Source organism: Octodon degus, unplaced genomic scaffold, assembly GCF_000260255.1.
Source record: "Octodon degus isolate 3935 unplaced genomic scaffold, OctDeg1.0 scaffold00027, whole genome shotgun sequence".
Classification (NCBI taxonomy): Eukaryota; Metazoa; Chordata; class Mammalia; order Rodentia; family Octodontidae; genus Octodon; species Octodon degus.
This window is the reverse complement of record NW_004524603.1, coordinates 5,615,458-5,634,814: the sequence shown is the minus strand read 5'-3', so window position 1 is coordinate 5,634,814 and position 19,357 is coordinate 5,615,458. Positions and strand designations below refer to the sequence as shown.

The following is a 19,357-nucleotide window of genomic DNA, read 5'->3' as shown; positions in this document are numbered from 1 at the left end:
TCTCTGACAGCAGTGCTGCCCCACCCCACCCCCCACCCCCGTGCTAATGGCTCAGCCTGGGGCTCCAGGGACTTCCCCGCCCCCCAGACCATTCTGCTGGCCCCTGGGCCCCCCTCACTGCTGAAACCCAATCCTCTGCAGCAGCTCTACTCAGCGCCGCCCCACAGGCTGGGCTTGCCACCAGCGCCTGTACCCTACCTGGTCCCTGCTGCGGAGCCGAGGGCTGAGCCACCGCCTGCTTCTGGAGAAGGCCAAGCTGGACCCACGGGTCACCGCTTCCTGCCTCACCAGGCCAGTGCCTCCCCACCTCTCACCCTAGCTCTTCTCCCACCCGCTCCCCTGCCCACTTCACGTGCCAGGCCCTTGCCTGGGCACCTGAGTCCTGCCTGCCGACACCCAAGCTCCCTCTAAGCTGCAGGCCTCCTCTCCTCCCTCTTCCTCTCCAGCTGCAGCCATGAAGGGCATCTCAGGGCCACAGGAGGTTCAGAGGCCTGGTGCAGACATCCACGTGTTTGCTAGCAGCTGCACGCTGCATGGCCTGGGCCACGTCTTCCGTCCCGGTGGCCTTACCCCACGCCGTGGGCTGTGGGCCTTGGCTGTGCTCCTGTCGCTGGCAGCCTTCCTCTACCAGGTGGTGGAGCGGGTCCGCTACTATGGGGAGTTCCACCACGAGACTGTCCTGGACGAGCGTGAGAGCAACCGGCTCACCTTCCCTGCTGTCACCCTCTGCAACATCAACCCACTGCGCCGCTCCCGTCTCACACCCAACGACCTGCACTGGGCCGGCCCTGCGCTGCTGGGCCTGGACCCTGCCGAGCACGCCGCCTTCCTACGAGCCCTGGGCCGGCCGCCCGCGCCGCCCGGCTTCATGCCCAGCCCCACCTTCGACATGGCACAGCTCTATGCCCGTGCCGGCCACTCACTTGATGACATGCTGCTGGACTGCCACTACCGAGGAGAGCCTTGTGGGCCCGAGAACTTCACCATGGTGAGCTGCCTCCCACACATCCTGCCCAGGGACACACACACACACACACACACACACACACACATCCCACTCCCCCAACGTCAGGGAACTTTGACACCCTCTGCCCAACACCCTTTCCTTCCTGCAGGCCAACCTTCCTGCCCCATAGTACCATCCTGTCTCCTGTCTCCCAGCTGGGTGGCACTGTACAGGGCACAGCCACTGACCCCAGCTAGCTGCATGGACCCTGCTCCATGGAGGGCTTTTGGTGGTACCTCCACCCCGCAGGCCACAGACCTTCTTTCTGCCAGGGAAGAACTTGCTTTCCTCTTCCACTTCAGTGTCCTGCCAGCCTGAGAAGGCAGCTACCTCCTTCCTTTCCTTGTACCCCAGAAGTCACACCTGCCCTGTAGGCAGTGCCTGCGGCTGGTGGGGGTGCAGGGGGCGCAGTGGTGATTCAGAGAGGGCTCCACTACATTGTCTAGGGCTTGGGGCATCAACACAAGGGCTTCAGAATGCAACGTGAAGAGCCAGAAGGAGCCCAAGGGGAGGAGATGCCCCATGTGCTCCTGCTTGTCTGGGGAGAGGGCTGTCACTTCCTGCCCCCTTGCCAGATCTTCACCCGGATGGGACAGTGCTACACATTCAACTCTGGTGCTGGCGGGGCAGAGCCACTCACCACTTCCAAAGGTGGTGCTGGCAACGGCCTGGATATCTTGCTGGATGTGCAGCAAGAAGAGTATCTGCCAGTGTGGAAGCCCACGGGTAGGGGCACACACGTGGGGTGTGGCTGCCTCTGAGGAGGAGTGTGGGTATGGGTTGGATGTGGAGGAGGGGTCCACATGTGAAGCTAGAGGGTGGCAATGATTCGTGAAAGGCTAGGGCAAGGTGAGGAGGGAGGAGCTGCCCGGGACAGGCCCCAAGGCACACGCTCTCCACGAGCAGGAGGAAGGGTGGCTCTTCCAAGCCCCAGGCAGAGCGGGCTGCCAAGCAAGGGGCTCAGGCCTCAAAGGCCCCTCCCTGCAGATGACACCCCCTTTGAGGTGGGGATCCGAGTGCAGATCCACAGCCAGGAAGAGCCTCCGGTCATCGACCAGCTGGGCTTTGGGGCAGCCCCAGGGTACCAAACTTTTGTGTCCTGTCAGAAGCAGCAAGTATCCTCACTGTGCCTCCAACCTAGTCCCGCCTCCTCCCTCTTCCTTAACCCCATTCTACACCCCATGTCCCTCAGTCTGGCTCCAGACTCCAGCAACCTCTCACCCTGTCCCAGATCCTCCTTAACACACCCCTCCACAGCTGAGCTTCCTGCCGCCGCCCTGGGGCGACTGCAGTTCCACATCTATGGATCCCGACTTGGAGGAACCCTCTGATCTCCTGGATCCCCCCAGCCCCATTGCCAACCCCAGCCCTCCCTACAGCCTAATGGGATGTCGCATGGCCTGTGAGGCCCGCTATGTGGCTCGAAAGTGTGGGTGTAGGATGATGCATATGCCAGGTAAGGAGCTGTGGTCCGATCTTGGGGTAGGGGAAGCCCCCTTGGAGAGCATTCAGGAGCCTGCATCTGCCTCCTTGAACTCTAGGCAGCGCACCCGTGTGCAGCCCCCAGCAGTACAAGGACTGTGCGGACCCAGCCCTGGGTAAGGGGCAAGCCTCCCCCACTGAGCTCCATCCTCGACCTGGCCTTGCCAGGCTGGTGGCCCTGACCCAGGCCTCTGGGGCCTACAGATGCCGTGGTGCGGAAGGAAACGTGTGCCTGCCCCAATCCATGCGCCCTCACGCGCTACGCCAAGGAGCTCTCCATGGTGCGGCTTCCAAGCCGGGCTGCTGCCCGCTACCTGGCCCGGAAGTTCAACCGCAGCGAGGCCTACATCGTGTAAGCCATGCCAGCTGAGCAGGGCGGGTGGGGCCCAAAGGGGTCAGACCTAGGCCTCATCAGGGCGGGCTCAGGGACTCTGGAGCCTGGCAAACACTCAGACCCATTTTCCTACAGAGAGAATGTGCTTGCCCTTGACATCTTCTTTGAGGCCCTCAACTATGAGACAGTGGACCAGAAGAAGGCCTATGAGATGTCGGAGCTGCTCGGTGTGTGCAGAGGGCCCAGGGTCATGTGGGTGTGGCCCGGCAGGTGGCTGAGCTGACTGCTGACAGGCACTCTGCCTCCCCAGGCGACATCGGGGGCCAGATGGGGCTCTTCATTGGAGCCAGCCTGCTCACCATCCTAGAGATCCTAGACTTCCTCTGTGAGGTGGGCCGGGGGCCCTGGTTGGGGGAGGGGAGGAGCTGGCCCAGAGGGCCAGGGAAGGTGTGCCCTGGCCACCGCCCCTGCTGCTGGTCCCCAGGTGTTCCAGGACAGGGTGCTGGGGTACTTCTGGAACCGAAGGCGCTCCCAAAGGCACTCCCGCACCAATCTGGTAACAGCCCCTGTGCCTGCCCTGCCAGCTCTAGAGGGGCGCTAGGCCTCCACCCAGAGTGCAACTGACCCCCCCCCCCCCCCCCGCTTCCTTCTGCAGCTTCAGGAAGGCCTGGCTGGCCACAGGACCCACGTTCCTCACCTCAGCCACAGGTAACACAAAATGCCCCCCAAGAGGTAGGGCGCAGTAGTGAAGGCACCTGCAGAAGCCTCTGGTGTCTCCCCAGGCCTCCCATACCATCCTGCGCTGTCACCAAGACGCTCTCGGCCTCCCAGCGCACCTGCTACCTGGTCACCCGACTCTAGACCTGCAGTCCAGGGGCTCAGGGCCACACCCCCACCTCCCACACACTGGCCTGTGCCTCCGTGCTGTCTCCACCCCAAATAAAGCATGAATACATCCGTCTCGTGTGTTCCTGTCTCAGGGCGGAGAGCAGCCAGCCGGTGCTCAAGCCCTCCTCAGTTGAGAAGTACCTACCAGCCATCGCGAGCAGCATCAACGCTGGGGCACAGGGAGCCTTCACATGGATGGTAGGAAGAGGCGATCAGTCATTTATACTTCAGTGTGATTGAGTTTATGGGGATCTCAGAGAAGACGACCCTCTCCCCAGGGCCAGAGCTCAAGGGGAGGCAGAGTCTGGTCAGTGAGTGCTAAGTGCACTATCGGGGCACAGCTGAAAGGGGGCTCCCACCCAGAGCCCAGCAAGCAGGGGAGAAGGCGAGGGGCTCTTCCATTTCTGATTTTTTTTAATGTATCTGTTACAGGGTCTCACCACGCAGCTCGGACGCGTAGTGACCCTCCTGTTTTCACTCCCCATGCTGGGATTACAGGCATGTGCCACCACGTCTGGTCTGGCTCTTCCATTTCTAAGAACACAAACTAGGATCCTCCTTCAAGGCCATGATTCGTCTTCTTACATGTAGGACCAGGCGTGAAATGTGGCCTGTCTCCATGGGAACAGTCTTTTGTTTGAGACAGTCTTGCTATGTAGCCCAGGCTGGCCTCAAACTCTCAGCAGTCCTCCCGCCTCGGCCTCCAAATGCCACTGTTCCCAGCATTCCAGGAGAATAGTTCTTACATCCCCAACCTCCCCGCAAGAGTAAAAGGACCCAGCTTGAGAAGGGACCATGGAGTTCTCCTTTCCCCTCCTGCCAGGAAAGACACCCCAGGCCTTGGCCCCAGACCCCTTTCTCTTTTTCTCTATGCCTCGGCCACTGGAAAACTGGCAGAGGGGAACAGGGTTATTCCTGGTAGAACCAGATCCTTGGGTCTTTCTTGCAGGTTTTTGGGGACAGGGCAGAGATGCAGACAGCCACAAGGACAGGACAGCCCTTGTTGGTCCCTGATCAGAGGCCTATATTTGCTCCCAGAGGGTCAAATGCAGAAAGCGGTGGGGGCAACAAGGCCCTGTCCCCAGGAGGGCCCTGACTCCAGGAAGGGGGTCAAAGGTCAAGGCCTGCAGCCTCTGGACTCAGGTCTCTTACAGTCTGGGGGCAGGGTGTGGACAATTGGGGGTGCCTGAGCTGGAAGCAGGGCTGCAGAGGATGCTAAGTGGAACATAGCTCCCGGCCCCCTTCCTGGACACCCTACCACCTCAGACTGTGGGAAAGGAGCCAGTTTCTGGAATTAAATCAAGTCTATGGAGAGGAGCAATGACCTCTGACTAGGGCAGCTCCACCCTGGCTGGGCCCAGCGCAGTGGGACATCAGCAACCCCCCACCCGCCCTCCCCCTCCTCATGGAGCTTAAATAGGCCAGGCCCCAGCCTGGCAGCCAGGGCCTGGGGCCTAAGGGGGACAGAAGTCGGAGAAGTAGGGGTGCTGCAGGGCCTCCTCTGCTGAGACGCGCTGGACAGGGTTACACTTCAGGAGGTTCTGGAGAGGGAGAGGAAAGGCATCAGGCTCCCACTGGGTGGCTGCCACAGCCCTGCCTGCCCTCCCCCTTGTCCCTCTGGACACATCCTGGTGGCCTACCTGCAGCAAGTCCCTCCCTGTGGCATTGAGCTTGGGCACCACATTCACCAGGGACGTTGTGGCTGGGTACATTGGGTAGGGCTGCAGAGGGGCAGAGAGGTGGACCAGGGGTGTGAGACGCGCAGGCCCTGGTGTTGAAAATGCAGGGACCTTTCATGAGCCCTGACCCCTCTCGCAAATCACACCTTATAGTCCGGCAGCTTGGTCATGGCGGGCCACTGCTCCTCAGTTGGTGTCCCCAGCAGCGTGTCCACAGGGTCAAGGTCACTCGTGGGAAGGGCTCTGCACCTCCAGGGGTAGGGAGTGCTCTTCCCTCCAGGTGGGAGAGCTCCTCACACTGGCTCACCCCTGCCCCTCCCATTCTGCACCTGAGTTCATGACAAACACTCCCCTGTAGCTCCCATTCACCCCACTGCATGGCCAGCCATGTTAGCTGGGTCTAAATGTTAACTAGTAACAGGATGCCCGTGGTCCTAAGGGGTCATCTTCTCCTCCACCCTTCTGCTTGCTGTACCCTGGGACACTGCCTAGCTCAGAAGCACCCTCCTTGCCTATAGGATGTACCCTGAAGGGGTCAGCGTGCACCATAAAGGGGACAGCGAGCTCTGCTCCCCTCACCGCTGGAGAAGCCCTGGATCTCCCCTTGTTACTCTTGTCCCTGATTTTTTTTTTTTTTGTGGAACTGGGGATTGAACTCAGGTCCTTGTGCTTGCAGGGAAGCGCTTATTCCACTGAGCCATCTCCTTGGCCCCTGTCCCTGTTCTAAGATCCCTGTCCACTCCCCTTCTGCAGGGAGGACAAGAGTAGGAGGCAAGGGGAAGCGGAAGGATATCGGAAAATCCTCTTCAGCTGGTCATCCACATCGTTGCCAGGGAAAAGAGGCCGCCCAGCATTGGCCAGCTCTGGGGAAAGAGAGGACACTCAACTACAATAGGCGAAGGATTCTTCCCCCATGCATCTTTCATCCTCAGTCCAAGCATCCTGCTCCCTCTCCCCACAGCAAACCCTCCAGATGCTGTATGTCAACCATGAAAGACATGAAGGTGTTACCACAAAGCCCCAGGATATCACCTGCGAAAATGCAGCCGGCTGACCACATGTCAATGGACGTGGAGTACAGCTTGGCCCCGAAGAGGACATCCGGTGGACGGTACCACAGTGTGACCACCTGGAGAAAGCCCCACCCACAAGGATCTCCACTTAGCGGGCTGGAGAGGGTTGCAGGAGGCAGCACAGACAGAAAATGGAAACAGCCCTGGAGGTGCTGGATGGTCACTGGGCACTCCTTCCTCAACGCCCATATCCCTTCCCCCAGCTCACCTCGGCTGAGTAGCAGCGAACCGGGATTCCAAAAGCTCGTGCCAAGCCGAAGTCAGCCAATTTCAACTCCCCATTCTGAGGGAAGAGAACGGGGGCCATGAGGGAGCAGGCTCCAGCTCCCCTCACCCTGGCCCATTCCCCAGTGTTCCCCAACCCGATTCCAGCCTCTCCACTCTCGGCTTTCTCCAGAGCAGTACCCTGTTTATGAGTAGGTTCTGGGGCTTCAGGTCCCTGTGCAGCACGTTGCGACTGTGACAAAATCCCAGGCCTTTCAGCAGCTGGAAGAGGAATGACTGGGAGAGCGGGTCAGAGACGCTGGGTGTGAGGCTGTGCCAAGCAGGAGCTTCTTTCCTGCTGTACCCTCTGCCATGCTGTGTGGCCCACTGTACTCAGAGCACTGAGCACAGAGGATCCCACCTGTTAACCTTCCAGGACCTTCAGAGGTCCAGCAGTAAATCAGCCGACTCTGGCTCCTGCCATTCAGGAGCTTACAGTCTGGTGGGGCTCCTGGCCTTCCTGGCTCAGCTGACTGCCCCTGCCTGGCCACACCTGAGCACACATGCCGTGACCATCAACACAAACCTAGTACAGCACTACAGTATTACTGAGAACCTGATTCTCCCGGACCCTGGACCGAGCCGCTTGGTCTTAGGGCTAGACCAGTGCCTGGGGCACAACAAAGCATTTAGTGAGAACTTCTGGAACAAGTGGAACTATCTCTGCAAGCTTTCTTTTCACATCTTTCAAATGCAAACATCACTGAGATCAAAGCCTTACTGTCCAAGTCAAAAAAGACCATATTAAAATGCCGGTCTTGCTCCAGCAGAACAGCAGCAGGGTCTGCTCATTCTCTGAGCCCTCCAGGCCCAAATCTGTACTGAAGAAGCAGTCACACTGAACTCAAATCCACCCAGCCTCATGCATTCCCAGGACAACCCTCCCCTAACCTTCACAATTTCAGGATCGAGGTCACCATTGCAGCTGTCAAAATATTTTTTCAGGTCCTGAAAAGGGATGGGGTAGAGAACAGGGCCGAGTTTAACTCAGTCTGGATCCTGGTACCCTTTCAGGCTTACTGCCCTCCAAGCCCATCTTTTACCTGATCACAGAACTCAAAAACCAAAGTCAGCTTCTTATCACTATGAAGGACATCATGAAGCCTAGGGAAAAGGAAGGGCTCAGGAAGCTGGTCCCCGAGTACCAGCCTGGGCAGCTGAACCCCACCCTTTCCAACACCCGCAAAGACTGGTAGGGAGGACAGGCACACACACCTGACAATGTTTTTGTGCTTTAGCTCCTTAAGTAGGCAGATCTCCCGGAGGGCTGAGCTGGGCACACCCTGTGTGAGCAGGAGCCAGGCGGAGCAGTCAGAACACCCCCAGCCCCCCTTGCCCACTCTGCCCCAATCCTACCTCATCATCGTCGTCCAGCCTCACACGCTTCAGAGCCACAATCTCATGGGTCTCTCGGTTTTTGGCCTTGAACACTGTTCCATAGGTGCCTAGGGGAAGGAGGCCAGGAATGAGGGAGAGGATGGCACATCCTCCGCTACCCTAGGAAATTCCTCCCGGGAGGGGGCAGCGTCTGAGCGTGCAAGAAAAGGTCCTGCTGGGAATAGCTTTGTGAGTGAGGATGGGGCAGGTGGGACTCGGCAAGAAGGTGCCTGCAGAGGCTCAGGGGAAAGGGGCCTGCGGCCCAAGGGTAAAGAGAACTGATTAAGGTGGAGCCCCAGGAGGGTCTGGAAATAGTAAAGAGGGGTCTAGGGGAACAACGAGACCCTGTGGAAATCTGAGGTTGAAGGTCTGCAGTGAACTGAAGCTGGGGGTGGCGGTGGGGTTAGCGAGTGGTGCTGAGCCTTGGGATGGGCAGTGCGGGAAGTGCTCGCTTGGGAGGTAGCGTCTACGAGGAGTGCTGAGGTTGGGTATGGGAGTCTGCGGGAAATGCTAACAAGGGGGAGGGCTGGTGTCTGCACTAAGTGTTGGGCTCAGCGGCCAGGGCTTCTGCCAGTGCCGAGGTCGGAGCTGCAGGTATCGCTGTAGGGAGCACCAATACTATAGGATCTACGGAAGAAGACCTTGCAGGAACATGTCGTGGTTCCGTTACCTTCCCCAATCTTCTCCAGTTTCTCGTATTTCTGCATCGCGGCGGCCGCCGGGACCCCTGCGGGCCCTGGGTTCTAAGACTTCGGCCCCGGCGTTGCAGAGGAGGCGGCACCCCAGCCTCCGGGCCTGCCCGCCCTGCTGTCCGCGCACGGGATTCTGGGTCTTGTAGTCCTGGGCTGACCAGGTTTCCCAAAGACGCCCGGGGCGGCGGGCGGATGGACTACGATACCCAGCAGGCTGCGCGCTGACTCTCGCTGCGCCCATTCCCGGGACCAGGGCGCCACCTCGGAGGCCAACCCCGGACTTCAAGTCCCAGGAAGCATAGCGTATCCGCTTTCCGGGCGTCCCTCCTTGGCGCCGACGCTCCCAGTATGCCTTGCTCTTGTTATTCCTTTTCTGTGACTACGGCGGTCTTGTACCGGCAACTACGTGTTCCAGAATGCAGCGTGCGTGAGGGTGGGGCACCCTGTTTGGAGCTTGGGGTTTGGCGGCCTAGATCCTGGGCCCTAGTGGCCTAGCTCTGACCTGGTTGGTGATACTGAGTTTCCAAAGACCCCCTAAAGATCTCAGCCTAGGTTTCTACCTCTCCCAGGACACATAGTGACCCCAGGATTGATTGGACAGTGGCTCTTGTCTTGATGAAACTGATTTTAGAGGGACTAGCTGATCGCAGGTCTGGTTTCGAGGCAGGTGTACTCCATTTGCGGCTGAATTTGAGTGGAAGGACACACGTGCCAGGTACCTCTTTCTGCCAGAGCCGCTGCCTTGGGACATGCCAGGGCAAGGTGTCTGGACCTGTAAGTCCCCCAGATCCCGCCTCCAGAGCAGAGCCCACTGGAGTCAGCCAAGGTGTGGCCCACGAGGGCTGGCAACTTGGTTACCCCCATCAACAGACAAGACCACAGACAGATGCTACACTAGCAGCAGCCTTTACCTCACCCCTCCATGGAGTTGATTATAGATTTCTTTGCTCTGCTCTCTAATTGTCTCATGATTGCATTCTTGAGGGCTGTGAACTGGGCACAAACAGTCCCAAGCAGCAGCAGATCAGTGCCGGAACCAGAGTTAGTACTAACCAGGTGTTAATTAACTCATTTCTATCTGACTGCTTTTGCATAAACAATTACTGACATTTACCCTCATAGCAGATTAAAAAGGCAAAAAGTGGGTTCCTTATCTGAAAGAATTTATAACCTGGTTAGCAAAACAAGATTATGCACAAAGGTCTTTAAAAGATAAGTGGCAGCTATGAATAGGGTGGAGTTACACAGACGAGGGTGGGGATTCCCCTACAAATTGGCCTGTCTGGGTCAGCTCAGGGCAATGTGTTACCCCTCTACCAGGTCCCATTCCACCCCTCAGGCAGATCCAGAGGTTTTCATGGGGGCGCCGCGGGTTATTGGAGAGGGACAGCCGGAAAAGATTCAGATTCCTGATGTGTTTATAGTTTAACTTCCTCTGCTCCTGGGTCCCCCGCTATACATGTGCACTCCGGGTCCCCAGGGTCAGCCTAGCGCTTTCCACCGAGAGGTGCCATAATAGAGCCAAGAGAGAGCGTCCCCGGGGCGCCAGAGTCCCGACCTGGGAATCACGGGGTGGCAGCTTCGCAGGACTTGGTGAATGGGCCACGGAGGTGGTCTCCTTAGCCGGGCCTCGGGCGCCCGGCTGTGCCTCCAGGAAGCGCGCCCCCGCCGTGGGTCTCGGCCCCTGCTCTCCGCCTCTTGGCTCGACGCGCCGGGGCCGCGCACGGCGCGCTAGGAGGGCGCGCACGCAGGGGGCTGGCCGGCCCGAGGCGCGGGGGAAAGTTGAGTTGGGAGAAGTTGGGAGTGGCGGGGGCGCGCCCCGGGGTGGGCACGGGGAAGTTGTCGGGAGCGCGCGAGAGCACCGGAGAACTGGGGGAGCCCCCGAGACCCCTGGGGCCTGAAATCCAGAGCGAGCGGGTGAGCCGAGAGGTGGTGGCGGGGGAGGGCCAGGGCCGCGAGGGGAGGAAGGGAGGGGAGGGAGGAGAGGGGAAACTCGGGACTCGAGCGGGGAGGGAGTGGAAGCGGAGGAAAGGGCGGAGATTGGGGCGCGGGGAAATGAGGTGTTGGGGAGAAAGATGAGGAGGCGCTCCGAGAGCGTGGAGTCCAGGGCTCGGCGTTGGGGTGCCGCTTCGCCGGCCACCGGGAGGGAGTCCTGTCCGGGAGCTGCCGCCACCGGCTCTCCCACTCCTCCGGGGCGGGCTGGAGTAACCCTGCGCTCCTGCGGGCTCAGCACGGTCCTCGGCACCCTGCGCTGGGCGGCTGGGGATGGGGGCGGGGCCAGGAATGGGGGCTGCCGGGTCAAGTCAGGATGAGGGGTCGGGCACAGGAGGGAGCCGCCGGGTGGGGACGGGAACGTCGAGCCTGGGAAGTTAGAACTGATTCCTGGGGACTCGCCTCAACAGGATGAGCTGGGTGAGGGGGCAGCTTTGCCCGAAGTCCAGGAGCCACCCTGTCCTCCTTCTTGCCTCCCTCCAGCGAAGAGCTGAGGAATGTACGAACTCACTTGAGGAGTGGTTAATGCCCAAGTGGGGGTCCGGGTGCTAATCCCTTGGGCAAGGGGAGAGATGCTAATCCTCCGGGCTGGTCGGGGCTGGTCCCGGAATGTGCCCCCATCCGGATTATGGGCACCGATGCTCTGACAGAAGCCGCTTTGTGTTCTGGGACAGCAGGGGAGGGGAGAAGGGCCATGGGCTGATGGAGGAGGGGTTATGGAGGGGCACAGAGGGCAAAGCCAGGAGGTGGGAGTGAGAGTGCCTAGGTGCCGCAGACGAAGCCCCGCATGCCTCCCAGACCCGGTCTCCTCCCCGACACCTCTCCCCCATACTGGCAGGCCCTGGCTGCTGGCTTGCGGAGGGGGAGGTGGAAAGAAGTCAGCTGAGTTGCGGTGGTTGCCAGGAATGTGTAGCTAGGCTCCCCACCCTGGGTAGACCCCCTCAGGCCTTTTTCTGTGACCCTATGCTGACCTGTCTTTACCCCCAGGTAGCTCTCAGTTGGGTAGCTGCCTGTGAGTCGCTAGAGGCTTGAGTGCTGCCCCACGGGAATGGGCACCCTCATTTACACTGGTTGGGATCCCTCTACTTCTGCTCCAGCCCCCACCCCTCACATGCAACATCCCTACCCCCACCTCTAGCTGCCCAAGCTCCCCTACAGTCAGAGTCAGGAGGGCCACAGCCCTGCCACTCAGATTTTCCTGGCCCCAGACTAGGGACTGGAGGAATGGGGCAGAACCTTGGGGTTTCTTGTCTACCCCTCCCAGCCATCACGTGCCCCCCCCATTATAAAGCTCTGCTCAGCCTGTGCCCACTGCCTGCCCCTTCCTCCTGCCTGCTGCTGTGTAGAACTGGGCCCCTGCCCTTCACCTCGGGAGCCTATTTCTTTCAGCCTGCGGGCACAGCTGAAGGGGGGTACCCATCCCCACTAGCAGGCCCCCTGCTTGCTGTCTTGAACTCTGTCCAGATTCTTCCTCTCTGCCCCCCCTTCACAGCCCTCCGCCCCAGAGGGTGTCTTACTCCACGCCACACCCCTCTCAGCTCAGGCCCACCTCCAGGTCGCTGCGACTGGGTTCCCGTTTCTGCTGGGTTCCCGTTTCTGCGTGGCCCTGCACTCCCGTTCACTCCCGTTCCTGTCTGGTTCTTTATCACTCTCGCCTGGTCTGTGGCTCTCCAGGCAGGGCCCTGACTCCTTCCTCCCCCGGTTTCTGCAGCCTCTCCTCCTTCCAGTCCTTTCCTGCTCAGTCTCTGGGCCCTTTGTGGCCCGTGTGCCTCAGTCCTCTCCTGTGTGCCTTTGTTCTCTTTTCTTCCTATAAATAACTCCTCTTTGCTCCTGGCGCCCCTGAGGGCCACTTCCAGGCCCTTCCTAGTCTAGGAGAATCCGTGTGGCAGGTTGCTGCGGGCTCCTTCCTATCTGGGCAGCTCTGTTCTCGATGGTGACCGGTCCTGTCCCTCATCCAGGTTATGCCTCCACCTTGTTGCTCTGAAAGTCGAAACGACAGTGAAAAAGGCTAGGATTTGGCCATGAGCAGCGCCCCCCGGCGCCCTGCGTCGGGCGCAGACCCTTTCCACCCGGTGAGTACTGACTCAGGTGCCCAGGCCTGGGTCCTGCCAGTCAGGCGTGGGGGTATGTAAAGGGGGCCTGCAAAGGCTTGCAAAAGAAGCCTTGGGTGGGTTCCTCAGAGGTGCTGCTGCACCCTGACCATGTACCTGCGTGTATGTTGGGGCGCTGCTGGAATAGGGGCAGCTAGCTGTCTGTTGTCAGTCTTCTTTTTGAAGACTCAGATGGTAGTTGAACTACAGCTGGGCAGAACTTGGAGAACCCTGGGTCACAAACCTGGTGACCCCCCAGTGACCTGGCCTTAGGTAAGGGTGCACACAGAGAGGTTGGGGCTGAGTTCTCTGGTAGTGACTGGGCCCGCCCACAGCCCCGCCCTCGACCCCAGATGTCACTCTGGTCCCTCCCACCCGTCCCCCACGTGGCTACCGCCCCACAAGGCCCCCTCCTGATTTTCCTAAGAAGTCTAATGATTAACCCCAGGGCCACAATCTAACTCCCAGCATTGGTCACTTGTGGTCCTGCGGGGCACGTGACTGGGAAGGGAGCGGACAGGTGCCCTCCTCCCTCCTTCACAGGGTTATCCCGCCGGCCATGGACTTCCTCCTGCGGCCTCAGGTGCGAGGGGCGCGCGCCGCCCCCAGCCCCCGTGCCCTCCCCCTCCTCCCGCGGGCGGGTGCTTCTGGTGGGGGGGGCTGGGCTCCAGCCGGCTGTGGGCAGGTGCCAGCCCCCTCATCCTTCCATCCGGAGTCCCTGCCCAGTCCTTGCTGATCCTGACCACTGACGCCCCTCCCCACCGCCGCCCTCCTCGCGTCCCCCCAAGACCCGCCTTTCTCCCCTGCCCTTCCTGGCTCTAGCGGCTGGCACTACCATGGGGGGCTTCATACCCCCGCCCTTGGAGGTCCCGATGCCCTTCAAGTCCGGGAACTCTTGAGCAAATATTTGGCGGTGCCTGGAGCTGAGACCGGTAGGGGGTGGTGGGGGGCTGGACCAAGGCTGTCCGCCAGGCGCGGCCGCTTAGCTGAGTCGAGCTCCTCCGGTAGACGCCGCAGTCCCTGCCCAGTGCTGCCCGCTGGTGCTGCCGGCTGAGCTCGCTCCCGCAGGATGACTCAGGTGGGGGGCGTGGGGGTGGGGTGAGGGGCGGGGCCAGTGGCCGAGGAGCTGGGTGGGGGTGCTTGCTGCGGGGTGAGGGGATCCTCTGGCCCCCGGAAGCTCACACGTTCCCGTCTAGGAAGGGCTAGGTGGGTTTAACTCCCACCTACTCGAGGTCAGTTAGCTTGGGCGCTCCCAAAAGTTACTTTTTGGGGGTTTAGCAGTTGTCCTGCCGCCAAAAGAGTTCTTTCGTCTGCTCAGAGAACTGCCTGGTTCACACAGTTTCCCTCCAGCTGCAGACCGGCTGGATACAGGACTGATGCTGGGACTTCAGGGTGGGCCGGGCCGCCTGCCTTGGAACTAATGGGCGGACTATTTAGATGGGGTCCACACAGCTGGGAGCCCAGGGCACAGGCAGCTGCTGCAGGGCACCCAGGTCCCTGGCATTGAGAGGAGCAACTTGCTGGGAGGGGACAGGTTGCTGGGAGGGACTGGGTTTCTGGGATTGGAGAACAGAGCTACGGTACAGGATCTCTGGCCTTGGGCAGGTGGAGCATTGCAGGGCAGCTCCAGTGAAGTCCTGTGCTTTCCATTCCTGTTCCTTGCAGCCAGAGCCGGAGATCGTGGGCCCTGGGACACCGGGCTTCCCGGAGCAGGAGGAAGACGACCTTCACCGCACCTTGGGCGTGGAGCGGTTCGAGGAGATCCTCCAGGAGGCCGGATCCCGTGGAGGGGAGGAGCTGGGCCGCAGCTATGGGGAGGAAGACTTTGAATGTGAGGGGCTGGCAAGAAAAGGGCGGCTGGGGGCTTAGGCCTCACTGCCCAGCACCTAGGGGACGGGTGTAGCGGGTGGAGCCAAGGCTGGGGGCTGGAATGGCAGCTGAGGGGTGAGGTGCCTGCTGTCAGCCAAACTCCACCTTCCCACAGACCACCGCCAGTCTTCCCACCACATCCACCACCCGCTGTCCACTCACCTGCCCCCTGATGCCCGCCGCCGCAAGACCCCCCAGGGCTCTGGCCGGAAGCCACGTAGGCGCCCTGGAACCACGCCCACCGGGGAAACCCCCACCATTGAAGAGGGAGAGGAAGATGAGGATGAGACCAGTGAGGCTGAAGGGGCCCGGGTGCTCACACAGCCCTCCCCTACCTCCACACCATCTTCGGTGCAGGTGAGGGGCAGCCCAGGCTCCTGGGACATATCGCCAGGGTCTCTGCCTGGCCTCATAGGCCACTCCTGTCCCTGTTGCAGTTCTTTCTCCAGGAGGATGAGGGCACAGAGAGGAAGGCAGAGAGGACCAGTCCATCTCCCCCTGCAGATCTACCCCACCAGGAGGCTGCACCCCAGGCCACCAGAAGGGCCCAGCCTGGGTAAGTATACTTTCCTTCCAGGGTCCCACACAGGCACTTCTGTACTGGGGTGAGGAAGGTGCTGAAATACAAGCAGGATTCACCAGGCTGGGGTTCAAATCCTAGGTCTGTCTCCCAGCCACTGCTTGGGTAGATAGGTGTCTTAAGTGCCCCGATTGCTGGCTGTTTGTAATGTATACTGTCCTCCACCTCGTCCCCCAGCCGTCCCACTGATCCCTCATCCAGATACTGGTTTGGAGACGACTAGTGACCTCCTGACACCTACTGGGGCTTCTGGGGATTGGGAAGACTAGGAGACCACTTTAATCCTTGGGGAGACAGCGTTTCCTGGAAGCCAAGTGCCCAGAAATGGTTACAGAATGTCACTTGTACCCAGTGGCCCAGGTTAGACACAGCGTCGGTCACAGCAGATGATAGGGGCTGGAGGTCACTAGCCAATGACTCTAAAAGAGGTCTCAAGGTCACAACTATCGTGAACATGTTTTCTGGTGCCAGGCACTGTGAAGATTTCTGGGTACCAGAAAGTGAGGTAGGTACATGGGGCTCCTTCAGGGCAGTGCCCATGTACCACAGAGCCTCAGGGAAAGCTGGGCAGGGGGGACTGGAAGAGAGAAGCGGGCAGAGCTGTGGTCAGGCCAAGACACTGAGTGGGGTACGCCCTGAAGGCTCATAGTCCTGGAGGAGACATGGGTTTTGGATGTGGAACTGTCTATGTGGGGAGACAAGGACAGTTGGTCAGAGGCTCTGGTATTGGTGGGATCAGGAATCGGGGACCTTGTGAATGTCTTTAATCTCAGTCTCAGGTATATCTGGGAGGGGCAAGGGACAGGGGAAGAACTAGCAACATTTGAGGACACAGTCACCAACACCTGTTATAAACCATGCCCTGCACTGGCATTTTCCCACAGCGTCACCTCCCCTAGCACATGTGCTGCTGGGTATTTATGTGCAGCTAAAAGCTTGGTGGCCTCTACAAGGTCCCCTTTCCATGGTTCCCCTGTGTGGCAGGGAGATCAGCTCTTTCCATCTCTTGGCTGCTCTGTCTGCAGAACCCTGGTGGAGGAAGCAGTCCTGGTGGCTAGTGGCACAGCTGGGGGTGACGATGGTGGTGCCTCTGGGCGCCCCCTGTCCAAAGGCCCACCTGGGCATCGCAGCTACAATCTTCAGGAGCGAAGGCGAATCGGGAGCATGACCGGAGTGGAGCAGGCGCTGCTGCCCCGGGTCCCTACCGACGAGAGTGAGGCCCAGACACTAGCTACAGCTGACCTGGATCTCATGAAGAGTGCGTACTGGGCGGAGCATGCCCACTGGGGGTGGGCAAGGAGCGCAAGCCCGGGAGCCTGACCCTGGCCCTGCCCTCGCCCAGGTCACCGGTTCGAGGATGTGCCTGGTGTACGGCGGCACTTGGTGCGGAAGAATGCCAAAGGGTCCTCCCAGAGCTCCAGAGAAGGGCGAGAGCCGGGTCCAACGCCTCGGGCCCGACCCCGGGCCCCCCACAAACCCCACGAGGTACTGTTCTCAGCTTCCTGCACTTCTGGCCGCTCCCCTCTCCCTCAGTAGTGATTTCTAGCACCCTTTGTGGTAGCTGGGTTGTACTCTGCATAAGACTGCAGGAGTAGAGGTTGGCGTGGGCATCGTGGTGTGGCCCGCAAGGGTGCCTTCCCCAGGTGTTGCAGTTATAATTTTTACCTGATACCTGGCTGATGTGTGTGTCGGGGCATCTGCTAGCCATTGGCAGGAGTCTGAGGAAGAGGTTTTATTTTGCTTTGTGCAAAGAACCCTCCTGGCTGGAGGGGACTCAGAGGAGTAGCACTGCACTTCGCTTTCTTTTCTGTACTGGGTCTGTTTTTGGTTTTTGTTTGAGCCAGGTTTCGCCCTGCCATATAGTTCAGGCTGGCACTACCTAGCCCCGGATGGCCCTCAAAGTCATGGAATCACAGGTGTGCACCCCCGAGTATGGGTGTGTACTTTGTTTTCAAAACCGAGTCACCTCTGTATCCCTTGGTCCTCCAGCAACTTGTGAAGGTGACGGCCATACAGGATGAAATGTGACTTGGCCAAGGTCATCTATTTTCTTCATGACACTGTCTTAGACCAGAGGGCCCTGGTCTTGGACTCCGAGTATATTTTTAGGTATTTTTATTGAGATCTAATTGCCCTGTAGTAAACTACACCCCTGCCTTGTCCCCTTGGGCTGCGGCATTTGGACAGCTACTGGCTAGAGATGGTTTCCACCCTCAGCAAGTTGCTTCCTGCCCCGCCCCACCCCAGCAGTGCCCTCGAAGTGAAAGTGACCATTCCGCTCCTTGCAGGTAGTTTGTCCTGAATCTGTACAAAGAGAAGTGGAGGGGCCTGATGTTTGGGGGTTTTGTCTCCTTTTTGTGAGACAGGGTCTTGCCATGTAGCTCGGGCTGCTTGGAACTCACTGTGTAAACCAGGCTGGCCTTAAACTTGCATCAGCCCTCCTGCCCCAGCCTGCCAGAATGCTGGGAGTATAGGCGAGCACCACCAGCTCAGGCTCCACAGCCGCTCTCTAGCCCTCATCCCAGCCCTAAAGGTCAGTATCGTTGTTGTCATTTCTCAGGCACAGGAATGCCCGTCTTGGACTGGTCAGTCACTTGTCCCAGGTCCCTGGGCCTTTAGCAGGCCTTGCCCAAGGATGTGCCATCCACTATGCCCCTGGTCACTGTGCCTTCCTGGTGACACTTGTCCCACCCCAGTCCAGCTTTGACTTACACACTGCAGCACCTTGTCATCCTGCCCCAAGGTGTTTGTGGAGCTGAACGAATTGCTGCTGGACAAAAACCAGGAGCCTCAGTGGCGGGAGACAGCACGCTGGATCAAATTCGAGGAGGATGTGGAAGAAGAGACGGAGCGCTGGGGGAAGCCCCACGTGGCATCGCTGTCCTTCCGAAGCCTGCTGGAGCTGCGGCGGACCCTGGCCCATGGTACCCTGGCCCCTAAATCCCCACAAAACTCTCTGCTCCCAGATGGCTGAAGGTAGGGTTGGACCATCTTCATGGACAGCTTCCTAGAATTCCTGGCCTGCCTCCTTAACACCTTAGGGAATTCGGGGAATCTGAGGTAGCCTGTAAGTCTGCACAAGGGACACTAAAACAACCTCGCCTCAGGGCTGGGAGGCCCTGGCTGCTGATTTATGCCTTGCTGTTGTCGAGGAGGAGGAGGAGGAGGAAGTCACTCCCAGTTTTCCGGTGTGTCTGGTTTCTAAGCAGCTAAGGACTGAAAACCTTTTAGAATTGTTTCTAAACTAAGAGTTCAGAGACTTTGCTTTGGGTGAAGTGTATGCGCTTTATCATGAGGCTCAGTGATCTGCTTTGGCTACTCGGGAGTCTTGGCTTCTGTTTATTCTTTAGTTCTTTGTTTCTGAAAGTTGACCTTGTCAGATAAACACCCTGATAGATTTGAAAGGACTTTTTCTTTTTTAATTTTTTGGCAGCACTGGGGATTGAAACCAGGGCCTTCACACTCAGCCACATTCTCGACCCTTCTTTAACTTATTAGGAAAACAGGCTCTAGCCGGGTATAGCGGTGCATGCCCAGAATCCCAGCACTGGGGAGGCTGAGGCAGAAGGATCCTTGTGAGACTGTTAGGTTTTTCTGCAGCACAGTAAACAGATAGGAAAGATAAAAGAAGCCTTTATTAACTCCAAAGACAGGATTGAGGGCAGGTGGGGAGGATCCTCTGACCTGAAACCCTGAAAGCTGAGCCTTTTATGGCCTTTTGTTACTGGTGGAGTTAGAGGGTCAGTTTTAGTTACATGTAAGGAGCTGACTGGGGTCTCCCCTGTGTGGGGGAAAGGTGAGAGGAAATTGTATCCAGGGCTGGAATGGGGAAGGAGGAGGAAGTGTCATTAGGAAGATAAGGTTTATTTTAAAATAAGGGCTTCAGCCATGTTAGATGAGCACCATAATAACTCAGCAATTTATACCAGGGCCAGAACCTATCAGAGACCAGCCTGGGCTACAAAGTGAGTTCAAGGCCAGCCTGAACAGCATAGTAAGACACTGTCTCAAAAAAAAGGGGGGGGGGCTGG

General features: G+C 59.1%; 3 protein-coding genes across 9 annotated transcripts in view; 2 read left to right on the top strand and 1 right to left on the bottom strand.

The window, feature by feature from the left end:
• Window positions 1–239: 239 nt before the first annotated feature.
• Asic3 (acid sensing ion channel subunit 3) lies at window positions 240–3,733 on the top strand. 3 transcript variants are annotated; one of them, XM_023712881.1, is made up of 11 exons: window positions 240–988; window positions 1,582–1,732; window positions 1,994–2,121; window positions 2,264–2,462; window positions 2,548–2,604; window positions 2,693–2,840; window positions 2,958–3,049; window positions 3,133–3,212; window positions 3,307–3,378; window positions 3,478–3,530; window positions 3,605–3,733. In XM_023712881.1, exons 1-11 carry the CDS (start codon window positions 455–457, stop codon window positions 3,681–3,683), a joined length of 1,593 nt encoding a protein of 530 aa, XP_023568649.1. In that variant the 5' UTR covers window positions 240–454; the 3' UTR covers window positions 3,684–3,733. The 3 variants fall into 3 exon arrangements, with proteins under 3 accessions (XP_023568649.1, XP_023568648.1, XP_023568650.1); XM_023712880.1 differs by having other exon boundaries at window positions 3,584–3,733; XM_023712882.1 differs by lacking the exon at window positions 3,307–3,378 and having other exon boundaries at window positions 3,584–3,733.
• A 215-nt stretch (window positions 3,734–3,948) lies between these two features.
• Window positions 3,949–8,902, bottom strand: Cdk5 (cyclin dependent kinase 5). Of its 2 annotated transcripts, XM_004628989.2 has the most exons (12): window positions 8,774–8,902; window positions 8,083–8,171; window positions 7,942–8,009; window positions 7,770–7,830; window positions 7,618–7,674; window positions 6,868–6,963; window positions 6,671–6,745; window positions 6,422–6,518; window positions 6,183–6,252; window positions 5,536–5,596; window positions 5,351–5,431; window positions 3,949–5,251 (listed from the first exon to the last, which is right to left on the bottom strand). In XM_004628989.2, the coding sequence occupies exons 1-12, from the start codon at window positions 8,808–8,810 to the stop codon at window positions 5,165–5,167; spliced, it is 879 nt and encodes a 292-aa protein (XP_004629046.1). In that variant the 5' UTR covers window positions 8,811–8,902; the 3' UTR covers window positions 3,949–5,164. The 2 variants fall into 2 exon arrangements, with proteins under 2 accessions (XP_004629046.1, XP_004629047.1); XM_004628990.2 differs by lacking the exon at window positions 6,868–6,963.
• Window positions 8,903–10,514: 1,612 nt separating this feature from the next.
• Window positions 10,515–19,357, top strand: part of Slc4a2 (solute carrier family 4 member 2) — a 20,093-nt gene continuing 11,250 nt past the window's right edge. For 2 of the 4 annotated variants that reach the window (XM_023712897.1, XM_004628991.2), the window contains exons 1-8: window positions 10,515–10,712; window positions 12,746–12,859; window positions 14,543–14,708; window positions 14,862–15,103; window positions 15,184–15,302; window positions 16,352–16,584; window positions 16,669–16,811; window positions 18,070–18,250. In XM_023712897.1, the coding sequence (XP_023568665.1) occupies window positions 12,809–12,859; window positions 14,543–14,708; window positions 14,862–15,103; window positions 15,184–15,302; window positions 16,352–16,584; window positions 16,669–16,811; window positions 18,070–18,250 (1,135 nt within the window). In that variant the 5' untranslated portion in view covers window positions 10,515–10,712; window positions 12,746–12,808. Of the gene's footprint in view, window positions 10,713–12,745; window positions 12,860–13,352; window positions 13,461–14,542; window positions 14,709–14,861; window positions 15,104–15,183; window positions 15,303–16,351; window positions 16,585–16,668; window positions 16,812–18,069; window positions 18,251–19,357 lie in introns of those variants that run through there. The other 2 variants (XM_004628992.1, XM_023712898.1) reach the window with 2 other exon arrangements.

Bases quoted from the DNA above. Each gene is read 5' to 3' on its own strand.
- Asic3 (XM_023712880.1), top strand. From the start codon at position 455: ATGAAGGGCATCTCAGGGCCACAGGAGGTTCAGAGGCCTGGTGCAGAC. The intron at 1,733-1,993 runs GTAGGGGCACAC...CCCTCCCTGCAG, and splicing joins GCCAGTGTGGAAGCCCACGG to ATGACACCCCCTTTGAGGTG. The intron at 2,841-2,957 runs GTAAGCCATGCC...ATTTTCCTACAG, and splicing joins CGCAGCGAGGCCTACATCGT to AGAGAATGTGCTTGCCCTTG.
- Cdk5 (XM_004628989.2), bottom strand. From the start codon at position 8,810: ATGCAGAAATACGAGAAACTGGAGAAGATTGGGGAAG. The intron at 8,010-8,082 runs GTAGGATTGGGG...CTGCTCACACAG, and splicing joins GGCTGGACGACGATGATGAG to GGTGTGCCCAGCTCAGCCCT. The intron at 5,597-6,182 runs ATATCCTTCCGC...CCCTGTGGACAC, and splicing joins CAGCTGAAGAGGATTTTCCG to GCTGCTGGGGACACCAACTG.